Raw genomic sequence first — 16795 nt, forward strand, 5'->3', positions numbered from 1 at the left:
GGGGGCATGAGGAAGGGGGGGGGCCCTTGGCTGAAAGGCCAGGAATTATTCTGCAGAGCCTCCCGAAGGAAAGCCAGTGCTTCCAACGCCTTAATTTTAGCTCAGTGAGACCCTTGGGATCTATGTCAGACTTCTTACCCTATTATCTCACAAAACTTCAGATCCTAACTTTGTGTTACAAGCTCTAAGTGCACAGTAATTTGTTACAGAAACAACAGAAAACCAGCACGGGGTGGAGAAAGATACACCAGGTAATAAGTAAACCCAAATGCCTACGTTAATACCAGACAAAGTAAATTTAAAGACAAAAATGATACCAGTGATAAACAGGGACATTTCATACTGATGAGAGGGTCAGTTCATCAGGAAGATACAATAACCATAAAAGTTTATGTACCGAGCAAGAGCCCAAAATACATGAGGTAAAAATGGACAGAATTAGGGGGCCCCTGGGTGACTCAGTGGGTTAAAGCCTCTGCCTTTAGCTCAGGTCATGATTCCAGGGTCCTGGGATCGAGCCCCGCATCGGGCTCTCTGCTCAGCGGGGAGCCTGCCCCCCCACCTCCTGCCTGCCTCTCTGCCTAGTTGTGATATTTCTCTTTCTCTTTCTCTCTCTCTCTGTCAAATAAATTTAAAAAAAAATTTTTTTTAATGGGCAGAATTAAAGAGAGTAATAGACAAATCCACTCTCACCAGCTGGAGACTTTAACCCTTTCTCTCAGCAGTTGACAGAACCATTAGGCAAAACAAATCAGTAAACCAGTAAGGACTTAGACCTGACCTGACACTTTTAGAACACTGTACCCACATTTAGCACACACGTCCTTGTGCACACAGTACATTCACTGTGTAGACTACCTGCCGGGCCACTAAACAAGTCTCCATAAATCTGAAAGGATTGAAAGCCTACCTGGAGAAACAAAGCAAGTTGTGCTAAGTATGTTCTTTGTCCACAATAGAATTAAATTAGAAATAAGTAGTAGTAACAGGTGTTTAAGAAACAGAAACTAAAATGCTTCTAAATAACCCATAGATAAAAGAAGTCCTGTGGAAAAAGAGAAAATGTTTTGAAGTCAAGGAAAATGAAAAGCACAGTTATGTCAAAATTTGTGTCTTGCCCCTACAGCAGAGCTCAGAGGGAAGGACCTGTCTTTGCAAGACACGTTCAACATCCAGAGTGCTGTCAGCTGTCCCTGAGAGCTGTTCCTTCCTTCCTTTGTGGAGCTGTTTTTCCCTGAACCAGTGATAGCATTTTAACACATGTATTCACTAGCATTGCAGTGTCTTCCTTTCTAGACTCCGAAAGCCCGCCCAGGACTTGAAAGACTGCCGTCCTCTTGGGCATTCCGTCTCCTGGTTTGAGCACAGGCCTGAATGAGGGACTGGGAATAGGCCTCTTGTCCACGACAGCCCGGTGGAGGCGGGCAGGGTCGGGGCCGCGAGCCCCCCCCACAGCTGAGGAAGCCAAAGCCCCAGGGTCACGCAGTGAGCAAGTGACGAAGCCAGCTTTCCAGTGCTCCTTGCGCCTGTCCTGGCAGGCCCTCAGCTGCGGACGGAGCTCTCCGCATTAGAGACAAGCGTCTCCGCTGGGAGGAGCAAAACTGATACCAGAGTCAACAGTAAACCTTCAGCAGGTCCCTAAACATCGCCTTCTCCGGAGGATCGGGGAGGGCAGTTCTGAGCTCTCCGAGGCTTTTCACAAAAGCCTCCACGAAGCTGCCCACAGGGACCCACCCCACCCCCACCCCCGCTTTCTGTAGCAGGTGGAAAGAGCTAGGCCCAGGCCTGTCAGGCGGCTGTGGCCAAGCAAGGCGGCAGTGAGCAGGCGAGGGGGCAGGTGGGGACCACCGCAGGTCCCACTCCCAGCCGCAGCCGGCGGCTGCAGCCTTGCTTCAGGGCTGAAGGCCGGGCCATGGCCCATGGGAGTGCCGTGGGGTGGCGCGGTAGCTCAGCCGCCCACGCCGGGAGGTGGGGGCTCTGCGCTCTGAGCCTCTCGTCTCTTCTCCCTGGGTTTCAGTTTGTAACTGGGGTTTGTTTCCCCTTTGTCTCTGGTTCAGCTTCCTTTTCCTGTTTGGTCTTAAGTAGAGTCTAAAAATCAAGTAGCTGCCCTCCGAGGGTCTGTGGTCCTCTGATCGGCATAGCCTGTGGGTGGACAGGACTCACCTCCTCAGGGTTCCCTGTGCTTGAGCCTTTCAGCCATGGCCACGGGGTGAGTATGGGGACCAAAAAGGGGACAGAGGAATGTCAAGAGGAAACCTAGACTCACAATCGTGTAGAGCTGAAGGGACCATAGAAATCATCCCAGACCCTCTTGTTATACTAAGGGGGAGATCAGGGACCAGAGGGCGAGGGACTTACCTGGGGTCTCAGGGCAAGTTAGGCAGAGAGCCCACCCCCTCTCCATCTGCTGGTGTGTCATTACATGGGCCCATGCCCCTCTATGTCTGTGATCTGTAATGGCTTCTGTGTTGAGGGCACTGCTCAGAAGTCAGACGGCTGCCTTGGATTATACACGGGCTCTGAACCATCTAGGGGGTTGTGGTTGGCTCTGAGGTCCTGGGCTCTTCTCTTAGGTTGTTTTCCCTGAGTACTGGGCAAAGAGGGAATCACTGAGGTTCCTTTTTATAGGAAACGTCAGGAACTGACTAGCAGAGTCCTGACCTGCTTGAGAGACTGGTGACCGAGGCCATCGGCCATCAGACTCCCACCACTCCGGCTGTGCGCGGGTGACAGCCAGGCCACGCTGTGTGTGTCTCCTTGTGGGCACTCTCTCTGATGTTGGGGTAACACCTCAGCTGTGATTCTCCCCACCCTGTGACCCCAGGAAACATGGTCGGTGATAAGACAATTCTGTCCCCCGGGAACTTGGGGTGTCAACTTGATTAACTCAGTACTAACTTTGTGTCGCCCTCGCTGTACAAAGTGCTGCTTCACTGGTTTCCTTACTTGGTTCTGTTGGCCGTGTCGGTAGATCAGGAAGGTATCAGCACTCGGCTTTTGAGGAGGAAGAAGCCAGCCTCTGGAAAGCAGAGGCGCTGGCCTAGGGTCGCAGGCGTTCTGGAAGCGTTTGGCAGTGAGCTAATAGAGCTGGCCCCGCGGCGAGCGGATCGTGGCCCATACGTCTTCTGCTCCAAGCAGGTATTTTGGTGAGGGGGCATCGCAGCCTCGGCCAGCCTGTCGGAGTGCTTTCCTCTTGGCCCGGAGTCGCCAGGACCTGGGAAACGCTGTCTCCTTGTCGTTGGCTTTATTCCTGCTCCTTTGCAGCCGGTTTTCTATCACTTTAGTAATTTTCATATAATTCCGAAGGACTTGTGGGTGGAGCTGTGGAGAACCAAATACTTTGATTTCAAAGGCGTGTGCACTTCCAGAGTGGGTGAGGACCAGAGTCGTTCTCAGCTGTGAATTACAGTGTGAAAAGCTCAGGCAGTTTACTCTACCCTGTCCACTGCCGCTGCAGAAAAACGAGTCCGAAGTAAAGGGGGAGGAAGCAAAACAGGTTTTTTTAAGGTTTTTGAAAATAGTAAGAGTCTTAGAGTCTCCATCTTGAAGGGCCCTTAGAGCCGACCCACAGTCGGGCTACCAGGTCAGTGGTGCTTTGGGCCTCTTACCCTCCACTTCAGCCAAATTAACTGTTTTTTATCTTTGTAAAGTATTCTTCAGGATCTCTTTGAGGGGAAAAAAACGTGTATTGGCAATGTTGGTCTTGAAGTCTGGATACTTCCTAGCGAGTCTGTTTTGAGGTACACAGATCAGGAAACTGAGGCAGAGAGCGCTGGCAAGACTGGTCTGGTGAAGGAGGTGGTGGCCCAGCCAGGCGGAAAGCCTGGGGTCCTGCTCAGCCTGCCCACACCCAGCCGGCGGGGCAGCGTCAGTAGCCACGAGCAGAGCTACCGGAAAACCTGCAGGCTTTTTGGTCCTCCTGCTGCTGACCTAACGGGGTACGACATCTAGATTCCGTTCACTCGCGTGCCTGTAGCAGGCATCCACAGGGCCTTTGGTTCATGGAAACTTCTTCTGGTGCCCACTGTGGCCACCCAGAAGCCAAGCAGCATTTCCCCGAGCACTTGGCCATGGGCTGGGAGCGGGAGTGCACGGAGCCCATGGCAGTGTCCGCCCTGCCCAGAACACGCTGGCAGCCTTGCCTTTCATTCTGTCAGCAGTCCTGAGGGCTGCTTCCATTGCACAGAGGAAGAAACCAAGGCAGAGAAGGAGCGACTTGCTGGGAAACATAGCCTTGAGCTCCGTGTTGGCTGCTGGCTCCGTGTTGCCCTTCCACACTGAGAGCTGCTCTGCTCGGGCGTGCAGAGACGCACAGGGTCAGGGGGACAGCACTCGGGAGTGGAGAGCCCGCGAGTCCCCAGCGCCACGTGGCACACACAGTGATGAGTGTAGACGGAAGGAACAGCAGGAGTTGAGACGTTCGGGCTGTCGGGACCGACTTTGAGGAGAAAGTGGGACCTCAGTTGAACTCCAAAGGATAGTGCATGATTTTCAGAAAGGCACCGAGCGGGGCAGGTGGGCAGCTCAGTGAGTTAAGCCTCTGCCTTTGGCTCAGGTCATGATCTCAGGGTCCTGGGATCGAGCCCCGCATCAGGCTCTTTGCTCGGTGGGGAGCCTGCTTTCTCCTCTCTCTCTGCTTGCCTTTCCTCTTGCTTGTGATCTCTTTCTCTGTCAAATAAATAAATAAAATCTTAAAAAAAAGAAAGAAAGAAAAAGGCACCGAGCAAGCATCCCAGTCAGCGTCAGCCAGGGGCTGCTCCAGGCGCCAGGAAAACGGGAACGAGAAAGACCGTCCTGTCCTGAAACTGCACTGGGGGCAGGGTAGGGAGCGGACGCAGTCAAGAAACCATAAGCCAGAGACAGAGACACCAAACTGCACTAGAGGCTGGTTGCAAATGACCAGGCCATCGCCTCACCCAGCGCCCAGGTGGGGGACCTTTATCCAAATACCTCCGCTGTGACGTCGTGAAGCCACCGTGCAAAACTCTGGAGATGGAAGCATGGGGGGAGGCATATAGAGAGGGACAGCAAGTGTAAAGACCCCGACGGGAAGAGTTCGGTGAGGTCAGGGGTCAGGGAGGTTGAAGCTACGTGAACCAGGGGAGAGGGAAGGCCAACACCAGCCAAGACGTGGGCAGGCCTTCTCATGCAGAGCCCACAAGCCTGGTGAGGGGGTTCGATTTTGTTTGTTGCGTCGTGGGAAACCTTTTGGAGGGTGGTAAGCACGGGGAAAGCCAGTCATTCGAGTGGCTCATGATCTGTGTTGTGGCAGGAGCGGAGGCAGGGAGCCCTCCGGCCGGGCTTAGAGTCCAGTCCAGGTGAGAGGGGGCGGTTGGGGCTGGGGAGGGGACAGTCAGTGCAGGTGGGGAGCAAGAGCCGGGCTCGGGATGCACCGTGGAGATGCGGCCCCCAGGACACCCCGCTGGGTCGCCTGTGGGTGTGCAGGAAGTGCATCAAACCAGACTCAGGTGGCCTGTGGTTTCCCTTGCCACGGTGGGGGTGGGGGGCGCCATGTAAGCAGCTGGAGTGCCAGCTGGAGGGTCCATGGGGGTTGTGAGCCTGTGCAAGACAGGCTCCCAGTAAATGGTGGTCGAACGAGTCTGCGCTGAGTGGGAACCCGCTGATTCCAGAGTGTGGCAGGAAGGGCCACGGGAGAGAATGTGTCTGCCCCTTTCTGGTGGAGCCGCTAATTTCAGTCCCTTCCCTGGCCTCCCTCTTGTCCTCATTGTGTTTCGTTGGTGTTTGGTTTTTTCTAAAGGCTTATCAGCTTCCAACATACTACATAACTTATTTATTATTTTTAATACTTTATCTCTCTCTCCACACCTGTAAAATCTAAGTTCCAGGAGGGGAGGGGCTCTTGTCTGTTTTGCTACATTTATCGAGTTGCTGGATTTAATTAACTACGTTGGATGTGTGTGCTGGAGATGCCCGGCCTACCGAAGCTCCTTCTCAGTGCAGCTTCCCGTGTGGCGTGGTGGAGAAGAGGCCAGAGAGCAGACGTTTTTCTCGCTCTCGGGTGGTGGAGGCACCAAGGCTCTCCGTCCAGTTGCTAGCCGGTTGGCTGCTCGGGTGCGCTGATTGCCCCTTGTTCCACTGCCCTCAGTGTTGAATGCGTAAAGGTGTGAGAAGCCTCACACAGCCCAGGTCCGACCCACACCTCTGCCTCCACAGCAGGGCTTGAAGACTGCCTCTAAGAGGAGCATTTCCCGAATGTGTTGTCGTCACAGGCGAGTCAGAGTCCAGAGCTTACAGTCAGACGGGCCATCGGAGAGCGCGCTGTTCAACAGCTGCTCCCGGGGGCGTGTAGCTGGGTCACTTGGAGAGCATTTTGAAACTTCTCTGACTTCTCTTGTTCCAAAGAATCAGATGTGCCTCCAACTGAGACACATTACCACACGGGTTCCGGGCCACTCTCATGAGAGTGTGTGGTGTTCCTCGGGTGTCCTGGGCTGAAGACGGCTGGCAGCCAGTCTCATCCAGTGGTTTACTTTGGTGGCTGAACCCAGAAAGGCAAAAAAGAACAACAGTTATCCTTTCTAGAGTGTTCCGTGCCAGGCACTGTGATATATGCTGTACTTAATCCTCATCCTCTGAGGTGTTGTACTGTTGGTCCCAGCTGGCAGGCAAGAACAGGGCTCAGCAAAGAGGTCACTCACTCCAGGTCACGGTGGTCTCACCTGACAGTGTTGGATTTGAAACCAGATCTCATGTTCTCAAAAGCTAAGCTTAGCTGTAGCCTCTTGAAGGAACTCACCCCGAATTGCAGAGTCAAGGTTAGGACCAAGGCCTCCTAATGATTGTTATCCTGCAGTCTCTGATCTCACACCGTTCATCCACGAGAGACACAGAGACCTCCTGTGCCCTCCTGTGGCACCCTGCGCCTGTGTCTGTCAGTCATTTGGCAACTGCGCACCCAGGTCATGGGTCACTCCTTTCAGCCTGTCCCTGCGCTTGCTCAGGTGTGTAATGAACCGAGCCGATTGCCATGCTAATGATCGGGGGATCTGCTGGGGCTCAGCCAGGCCTCATTCCTCAGCTATCAGTTTATCCTTGGAGATGAGCCTACTGCCCCAGTCCTGGGTCCAGCCAGATCTCCGTAGCTGCCCCAAGGCTATGTTGAAACCCGTTCCACAGGTAAGCAGAATCACAGACTGCGAGGACACAGGCATGTACCGGAATTTATAAACATTTCTGAGGTTTGAGTGGCCCCAGTGTCCTCATGGACTGTCGGGCGGCTCCCCACAGAAAGGGTTATGTTGGTGGCCTGGAAAGAAAGTGTGGGAAGTGGGTGTGAGACAGCTTCTGTCTGAGAATGTCAGACTCTCGCAACAGTTGGTTGGAGTGTTTTTTCCAGATTCCACTAGACTCCACAGAGAAGTGGAGAACAGCTGTCCAAGCATCTGGGCCAGTGGCATTATAGCAGAGAAAAGGCAAACATCTCGATGGTAGGTGACAGAGCAGGCTGACCCCCCAACCAGTTCGGACGGAAGGAAAGATGTCTGGGCTCACGCAGAATTCAGTCTTCGTGCGGCCAAAGCCTTCCTTTCATTCTGACCCAAACAGTCGGCGTTTGAGTTTCTGCGTTTGAAAACATGCAGGCCTCACCCACTGCTTTAGTTCCCGTAGTTCAGCCGTTCTCAAATGTGGTCAGGAGAACCGCCCTTTTAGGGTTTTGTGAGTCAAAACTATATTTATAATAACATGAAGACATTGTTTGCCTTTTTCACTCTTATCTCACAAATGCACGGTGGAACTTTCCAGAAGCTACATGACATGTGTTGACATGGTCACTGTGATAGGTAATGAAATGGGTGCTTGTGCATTCTTGTGTTTTAGAAAGTTCTCAGTTTTAGTTTCAACTGTAGTGACTACAGACCTACTTAAGCTATGTAAACAGAAGCTTTTTGGCATCCTCAGTAGTTTTTATGGGCGTAAAGCGGTCCTGTAACAAAAAAATCTCGAGAACCTCTTTTGTAAAATAGCCCATTATGAGCGTGAGCTGCAGGAGGCGCACGCAGAATCGGCCAGCCTCCAGTTCAAGACAGCAGCGCCTGCGGGAGAGGAGGGGCCCTGAGATCGGGGGCGAAGGTGCCCGGTTTCACTTGAGGTGACACCACCTCCCAGACTGAGTGGTGGGATTGTGGGAACCCACTTCTCACAGGTATGAAATATTTCAGAATACACATTTTAAGTTGAGAACCTAACATTAAACATATTTCGAGCCTGTTGCCACTTAGAAGGAAAAAAGCCACCCTATGAATGGTTGACTAATTCTCAAGGGGGGAAAGCACCTTTCCACTGGAGGGATCTGGTGGCCATTCCCTTAATCCACTTTGCGTCTGGAAGAGGAGGCCACTAGCATTGGGTGCCTCCTGCTGGGCTGGGGTCCAGTAAGTACCACCATCACCTGTGCTGGGTTCTCGCCAAATCCAGTCATGAGAAACAGTCCAGAACGTGGACAGCCTACAAGGCAATTGGCCTGAGCTCTTCACACAAAAAAGTCAACATCGATGAAAAAGAGAAAATGGCCTAACATTCTAGCTTAGGAGAGAAAAAGCAGACAGTGCAACCAGTGTCATGCGGTAGATCATGGACCCCTACAAATCAAACATTTGGGGGGAAATTGGGTGACTTTAAGGTGGGCTCTGTATTATCTATCAGTAAAGTATTTTCTTAAATGTAATAATGGTATTTAAGTTATACATTAGAATGTCCTTATTTTAAAGAAATGTGTGCTAAAAAACCTTAGGATTGAAGTATCACGGTATCTGCAACTTTCAAATGGTTCAGAAAAAAAACAAAACCATAGAAGAGATAAGTCACGTGTGGTAAAAATGCTTTACTAAGTAAAGCAGAAAAGCCCTGTTGTATGGCAGAAAGGAAGATCTGTGGTCTAGACACGGCCCTTCCACGTAACAGCACAGGACCCTAAGAAACACTCCCCTTCTCCAGGCCTGTTTCCGCCATCTGAATAAAGTACTTGTCATTATCTCTCAGCTCTGACAAAGCTGTGATTCCAAGTCCCTGTGTTCCTCGGTCACCGAACTGAGACATTGCGGTGTAGGCAAATGCTAAAGCAGACATTTATCCGAAGGTGTTTACTGAGCAATCACTAGTCACAAGCACTGGGGCTACCGGGATGAGCAATATTTTTAAAACAAACCAAAAAAGAACTATCCTCATGGGGGACAGAGAAAACCAGCAGACCTTCAGTACAGTGATAAGTGGCGTAAGGAAAGGTGAAGCAGCTCCTTCCCAGTGGGAAGTGATGGCTGTCAGGAGACGACACGGAGGACAGGCGGAGGAGGGACCCGGCAGAGCAGGGCATTTGAGCTGCCTGGCATCAAGGCCTGGCTGGCGGGGCCCCTCCTGGGGATGAGCCCAAGCTCTGGACGCTCCACAGGACAGAACCTGACAACCCAAGTCCCGCCTGGACACCCGAGGTGATTCTCCAGGCCACAGGGAAGAACCTGCTGGAGACCTTGGTTTCCTCTGTAGAGACTGACAGAATAAGGGGTCATGCCAGCTCCGCGTGTGGGTACAGAGGCATGTCACGCTGATTCCACCCAAGTCTCCGCTCACACAGGCGTGCCATTACCAGAGCCAGCATTTGCTCACCCAAGATGGTAGCTGGGGGCCGATCATGTTAGTAAACTGTGCTCCGGTTTATCTCCTCAGACGTATCCAAGCTCCAAGAAACTGAAAACCTAGTCAAGAAAGATCACGCCCCTCATTTTCCAGAGCCTTGCGTGTGCTCCCCTGAAGCCAGGTCGCCAGCTAATGACAGGCCAGGCCCGGGCTCCCTTCACTGCCACACCGTCTCTGTGATGGACAGTGTGACTTGATGCCCCGGGCCTGTGTTTCTGATACCTCTCTGGTCCCTGGCTCACACCAGCCCCCCAGATTTTTCCTTTCTGCCCCTGTTCACTGGGAACGACTGGCCAGAAAAGGGGCAGAGTAGAAATGAACCAAGCTGCTAGCACTGGCAGCCAACGGAAGGGTACAGCAAGGGGCCAAGAGGACTAGAACGAGGGCAAGTCTGTCCCCTCTGGCAAACGGAAGGCCAGCGGTGGCCCTGGAGAGAGGGACTGGAGTGGAGCGGGTAGGGGGCCTGCACTCTGCTGGTGGGGCCCGGAGCAGACGGCCCAGCAGGCGAGGGCCGAGGGGTGCGGCGTGTGTTCGTGGAGGCAGAGTTGAAGGGTGAGTGGGAGCACCCAGCAAGTAAGGCCCTAGAAGCCAGAAGCAGAGGCCTCCCGAGAAGGGAGGAAGACGGGGTCCGAGCTAGTGGTGCCTGTTGTTGGGGACAAGTCACTTCATGTAACGTGGGGACAAAGGTGATCACTTGCTCATGAGGGTCGTTGAGTATCCCATGACATCACACGGGCTTTGACACGAGGGACCTGCACATCGGGCAGGAGGGGCACTTCATGCTTCAGAGAGAGGGTGACGAAGGAGAGGACGGTCCCCTCTGCGCCTCGCCGTGCTGCTGGGGGGAGCCTCGCACGCCAGAGCGCCCAGACAGGTTTCCATGGCCCCCACCTCCCGCGGCGGCTGCCCTCCTGCTGGCTGAGGGGCTTCCTTCCAGATGATTCTCAGCCTGCTTTTCAAGTCCACTTTCATCACTTTCATGTTGAAAGTAAACAAGTCAGGACTTTACCAGCCGCCTCAGAGTCTGGCTCTGTTTCTGCTTGGCTTTGGGAACATTTATTCGTGGCCACTTCTCTCTGGCCTCCCCTGTTCCCTCGTCACTTAACTAGTTCACTCAGCGGCTGCTGAGCCTGGGCTCGCGAGGGCCGTGGCCCTGGACTCCATCGGGAAGGCCATGCGGGAGCTGATGGCTCACCCTGGGGCCTGCCCTCAGCAGCTCTGCTTGGGAGGAAGATAAGTCAAAGAGCTATCGGCAAAGCTTGGACGTGATCGGAGGACACAAGGCTAACAAGGGGGCCAAGGGGCAGACGCACACGTGTTGAGCACGCGGACTGTACTGGATACTGGGCACCTGCACAGAGAAAGATGCCTCCATTTTCTTGGCTCTGTTTTACGGAAGAGAATTCCTCCCGCAGAACCCCGTGATTTCCCTGTGACGGCATTAGCATGCCCATTTCGTAAGTGTTCATGTTTCCTGCTAGACTGTAATCCCTTCGGGGCAGGGACATGTTCTTTTCCTCCCCAGAGACTTACATCCTGCTGTTCCCTTCATAGTTACCAAGTGAATGGGAATGAACCAGATGTTTGCTGAAGGCCGTGGCACTTGGCCCGAGCTTTAAAGAAAAGGTGAGGCGCAGACCTGTGGACACAGGAGGGAGAAGAAACCTTAGGCAGAGGGAACTACTTTCTTCTTCAGTTTCTTGAGTAATTCTGGCAAGTCCTTTTAACTGGCCCAGCGTCAGGAGGATGCTTTCGCCATCAGACCTGGCTTTACCGCCAAGCTGCCGTCTGGGCCATGGACAGACCGCCCTTCCTCACACTTGGCACCAGGCACGGCGTGGGCAGCCCAGTGTCCGGAGAGCACAAGGAATTTGCTCTGTCGTCCTGGAACACCCAAGGTAAACAGGCGGGACAGGAACTGTGGACTAAGCCTTTGACCACCCCACAGGGAAGCCTGTCTTGAGGAAGTGGTCCCTGCCTTGGTGGCACTCATGCCCAGCAGAGGAACCCAAGGTAGAAGGCTGTTGGACGTCCCCTGCCGTGAAACCTGTTCTGTGCCAAGGCATAGGATATGCCAACTGGGTTCCACGAAGGACCATCTACCTGAGCCTGGGGCTTCCAGGAGCGCTTCCTAGCAGAAGTAACATGGGTCTCAGGTCTGTAGGATTGAGCAGGAATTACTGGGAAGCTAGGCTAGGAAAAGCATCCCAGGCGGAGGGAACAGCACGAGGCCCTGGAGCAGCGAGGCCATGGAGAATGGGGACAGTGAGTCCTGAACAAGGTGGGCAAGGCACAGAGTGTGAGGGCCCACGGGGCTGCCAAGAGCAGGGATCGGACCCTAGTCTTCGATGTAGGCTGCAGGGCTCCCGGTACTGCTCTCAGTGCTGACGCTCGGGAAGGCTCTCTGGAGGAAGGGTCTGAGAATTTGCGTTTTAATGAGCACCTCACCTGATTCTCACGCCACACACAGTTTTGAGAACCGTGAGTGCAAAGTGAAAAGAGAAGAAAGACTAACTGGTTCACATTGGGGAGCACCAAGATTTAAAGTGGTTTTACCGGGGCACGTGGGTGGCTCAGTGGGTTAAGCCTCTGCCTTCAGCTCAGGTCATGATCCCAGGGTCCTGGGATCAAGCCCCGCATCGGGCTCTCTGCTCAGCAGGGAGCCTGCTTCCTCCTCTCTCTCTGCCTGCCTCTCTGCATACTTGTGATCTCTCTGTCTGTCAAATAAATAAATAAAATCTTTAAAGTGGTTTTACAGTCTGGTTTGGAGCAACGGCCCCTTGAGAACACGGTGAAAACCTACTTTGGAAAAAGTTGTACACTCACTTTTGCAAATAATTTCAGGGAGTTCTTAGACTCGTTAAGCCTTTCTGGGGCCCCCTTTTTAAGCACCCCTCCTGTAAGTGGCGAGTAGAAAACCTCGAACGAAGAAGCCTTCAAGAAGCACCAGAGAGAAGTGGGAGCCAGGGAGGAGGCAGAGGCAGGAGCAGGAGACATCACATCTTCAAAACTATGGGCATTGTCGCAGCATTGTTCAGTCCGAGATGAGAGGTTTGAGGACTCCAGAGCAGCCGCCTGCCCTGGGAAGCGTGCGCCAGCGACCTTGCGCGGAGCTGTTTAAGTGTCCGTCAGGGACAGAAAGCTGGTTCCAAAGGGGCCTGGAGCATGAGCAAGTGGCAAAGAAATGGGGGAAGCAGGCAGGCAGGAGCCTGATGGAAGAGAAGGAAGAGCCAGAGGGAGCAGCGGGGGTAGCAGTGGGCAGCTGCTCACACGGACTCACATCAGCCAAACTCACGTTCATGGGTGCTTATTGGGTGCTTAACCCTGTGACGGCTGTTGAGTGAAAGATGAAGAAGGAGCTCCCAGGAGGGCGATCACTGACCCCGGTCTACCCATGATGTGCCAGATAACCTGCCTCCCGGGAAACCCGTAGCCCCAGGCAGACCCTGTCCCCAGTCCTGCTGGGGAGACAGAGGGACAGTGTGATGACTTGATCTGTCTGCAGGGGGCAGCCACATCAGGGCTGAGCAAGAGGCTCTGGCGGAGCTGGGGGACAGGGAGGTACAATCCTTGGCCCTGCAGGAGAGATCTGAGGACAGGGCATGTGGTTCCTTGGCCAGAGGGGCTGGGAAGAGCAGCCCACCCTCACCCAGAACAGCCTTTAGTCTCTCCAGGCCTGGGCGTGCAGGGGGGTGAGGCCGAGGGCTCCTGCAGAAGCAGCCGCCCCCCGGCACTGGGCATGGTGAGCACCTCAGATCCCGGGCGTCTTGAGACAGACAACAGTGTTGGGAAGCCGGAACAGATGCTCTTATGTGGCAGCTGCTCGCTGTCTGAGAACAAACCGAGTGGCACTGTAAATGGGACGTTGGGACGTTCCCACGGGCCCACGGTCATAAACGCACTCACTCAGAATCATGCATTCCACACACACTTGGTGTCTGCATCATAGAAGCCACCAGGGTTACGAAGGGGAAAACAGTGGGGTCCCGCCTTCGAGGCACTCACAGTCTCCTGAGGAAGGGGTGTGTACGCGGACCCAAAGGACCAGGACCAACGAAAAGGGCTGTGATACACCTCAGAGACAGCCCGGGGCTGCAGGAGCCACCTCCAGCCTGAGGGGTCCCCATGCTGTAGGGGTCCCCATGCTGTGCCCCCAGCCCCCAGCCCAGGCCCAGACGTAGTTCTCCAGCAAGCATCTGTGGTAGCCTCGTTCCTCTCTCTTCCCTTTTTGGCCTTATGTCCTCTGTCCTTAGTTGAATTTACACACTGTCCTCTAAGTTTTTGTTGAAAAAGAGACCCACAATCACAGTTTCTCTCCTTTAAGGCTCCTAACAAAAGGGTTCTTCAAAGCTTCGTCAGTGTCTCATGTGCCACTTGGAGGGAAATGCAGGCTTCAATTTTTTATAAATTCCTGTGCCCACAAATACCCGTGCGAAAGCCCAGATGACAATGGGATTGGACCATTTGTTCCAAAAGAACCTTCTTCTGGGAGAGACATTCTGGTGGTTCCTCCTGCTCAGAGCAGGCTTATAGGTCCCCAGAAGGAAAAGTCCACCGACCTAGTGACGCAGCACCATAGAGAACAAACCAGACACTGAGTTTTGGCTGATTCCCCCCGCTAATCAGCTGGTGGTTCTGATCACAGAAAGACAGCCGGTCAGAGAGGAAGCCCTCCTCAGAACTAACCTCAGCTTTCCCTCTGGCTTCCTGCACTTTGGGGTTCCTCAGAGCTGGGAAGGGCGGCAGCTCTGAGGCCACACGGGCAGGGCGACGGACGGTTATGTGCGACGGCTGGGGGGGAGGGATTGCCTGTTTGCATTCATGTGTGTGTTTGCATAAATGGTTTACTCATTTGTCCAGTAATGTTTTTAAAAGAAACATTTCTCTGACTGCCCTCAAATGATAACTGATCTAGACAAATGAAGCGTATGATGCCTGTGGTTAGTACAGGGTTTTCATGTCCAGGGAAGATGCGGAGAAGACCGTCGTCTCGATGGAGCTCAGAGACAATGTCCAGGCTGGGCAGCAAACAAGATTTTATTAAAACGAGTGCCTGGGTGGCTTAGTTATTAAGCGCCTGTTTTTGGCTCAGGTCCTAATGCCAGGGTTCTGGGATTAAGCCCCAAGTCGGGCTCCATACTCAGCAGGAAGCCTACTTCTCCCTCTCCTACTCCCCCTGCTTGTGTTCCGTCTCTCGCTGTCTTTCTCTCTCAAATAAATAAATTTTCTAAAAAAAAAAAAAAAAAGATTTTACTAAAACAGAAATCCCAGAGGGATATAAACAAGGTGAATTGTAAGTAGAAGAAATGGGTATTTTCTTGCCTTTAGGTTTTGTTGTGATAAAATAAGCCTAGACAGGCGCCATTCAAATAGGAAAAAAAGAACCTGTTCTTATTTTGGCTAACTCCAAGTTCAATTCGAACCTGAAGTGTTAACGACAAGGAACTGTGGCCATAACTAGAATAAGAAAATGAGTTCTTGGGCGCCTGGGTGGCTCAATTGGTTAAGCGTCTGTCTTCGGCTGAGGTCGTAATCTCGGAGTCCCCAGATCAAGTCCTGCATCGGGCTCCCAGCTCCACGGGGCATCTGCTTCTCCCTCTGACCTTCTCCCCTCTCTTGCTCTCTCTCAAATAAATAAGGAAAATCTTTAAAAAAAAGAAAAAGAAAAAGAAAAAAAGAAGGAAAAAAGAAAATGAGTTCCTGGGTTCTTGGTGTTTCAGCACGTAGCAGGGGCGGGCACAGTGGTGGGTACCTTCCACCGTCACGTAGCAGGGGCGGGCACGGTGGTGGGTACCTTCCACCGTCACGTAGCAGGGGCGGGCATGGTGGTGGGTACCTTCCACCGTCTCCTGCAGCACCGGGGAGATGGGAGCCCAGGCCCGCGCCAGCCCCCAGGAGCTGCGGTTCCCCGCAGACGCTGTTCTGGCCTCCCGGCCCCCGCCAGCTCTGTGCCTCCCCCACCGAGAGTCCCACATCCCCTTCCTCAGCTCGCCAGGGGCTGGAGGTCTGCGTCTGAAGCGTTTTCTTCAGAAAGTCACCCGGCTTCCCCAGTCCCTCCAGTTCACCAAAGCGTGCCACGAGTTGTCTCCTTTTCGGGGTCGTTGCGAGCTCTCTGAGGTGAGCAACTGTCATGTTCGCCTCTGCGTCACTAAGTGTATTTGACCCGCTGGCATCTGTGCTTGTCAGACTGAGATGAAAACCTGCCACCCCGACGTGGGACCCAGACGCTGCGGGAGCACGCGACAAAGCGGGCCTCACCGGAGGAGAGTGACTGGCAGCTTTGTCCTGTCGATAACGGTGGGGGGAGGGCCACGTGTCCCTTCAGTTGTCCAGTGGACTGTCATGGGCTGTTCCAGACACTCTGTAATGAAAGGACTGTGAGTGCTGTGTTGCTCAGAACGAGGGAGGCGACGGCCTCACAGCTGAAACCACATCGCAACCAAGTGGGCTGCTTTGGAGAGCAGTTTCTGTCGAAGGCTTCGCCTGCACGCGGCTGCTTTAGAAGGCAAGCTGCACAGGACAGGAGAATGTCCCCTCTAGGCCCTGAGGTTCTGCAGTGAGTGACGTGCCAGGCTCTGGGCCCGCAGAGAACCAGATGGGCATGGCCCACCTGCGCAATGGCAGGGCCGTGTCTCTCTGGTGCTCCCAGAAGCAGACGCCAAGAACCTTCAGATGATGACGTGCAAGAGGTTTACAGGGAACCGTCCGTGAAGGACGGAGGGAGCAAGCAGGGGGAGCCCCAGGCCAGGAGGCAGGAAGGGCGCAGGGCTGAGTAAGAGGCATGTCAGGCTGGTGCAGGGCCCCGCGGAAGAGCCGCATGTCAGGCAGGAATGAGCCGGCTCCCGCTACACCAGTCATTGGTAGAGGACCCTGAGATCATGACCTGAGCCGAAGGCAGCGGCTTAATCCACTGAGCCACCCAGGCGCCCTATTGTTTCTAATTCTTAAATTGTATTAATATGGCCATCCTTTCTGGTAACCACCACTTCTCACTCTTCTGGGCATGCCTACCTAGAACAAGCACGCCTTACCTTTTCAGTTTGAGCCTTTAATATGCTGGAGACTAAGAAACGACACGTTCTAGGCCATCTGGCTCCTATGCGAGTGGAGAGGCCAGCGGGCTCTGAGACACCCTCAGAACGCC

The 16795-nt window shown here is 53.6% G+C and overlaps 1 protein-coding gene across 5 annotated transcripts in view; it reads left to right on the forward strand.

Annotated features, from left to right (window-relative positions):
* EVL (Enah/Vasp-like) overlaps positions 1-16795 on the forward strand; it is a 104026-nt gene that overhangs the window by 34296 nt on the left and 52935 nt on the right. The window contains exon 1 of one of the 5 annotated variants that reach the window (XM_059373961.1): positions 2073-2209. The exons of the other annotated variants lie outside the window; for them this stretch is intronic. Within the exon in view, the coding sequence (XP_059229944.1) occupies positions 2199-2209 (11 nt within the window). The 5' untranslated portion in view covers positions 2073-2198. Of the gene's footprint in view, positions 1-2072; positions 2210-16795 lie in introns of those variants that run through there. 5 annotated transcript variants of the gene reach the window in all.

Source organism: Mustela nigripes, chromosome 13 (genome assembly GCF_022355385.1).
Source record: "Mustela nigripes isolate SB6536 chromosome 13, MUSNIG.SB6536, whole genome shotgun sequence".
Lineage (NCBI taxonomy): Eukaryota > Metazoa > Chordata > Mammalia > Carnivora > Mustelidae > Mustela > Mustela nigripes.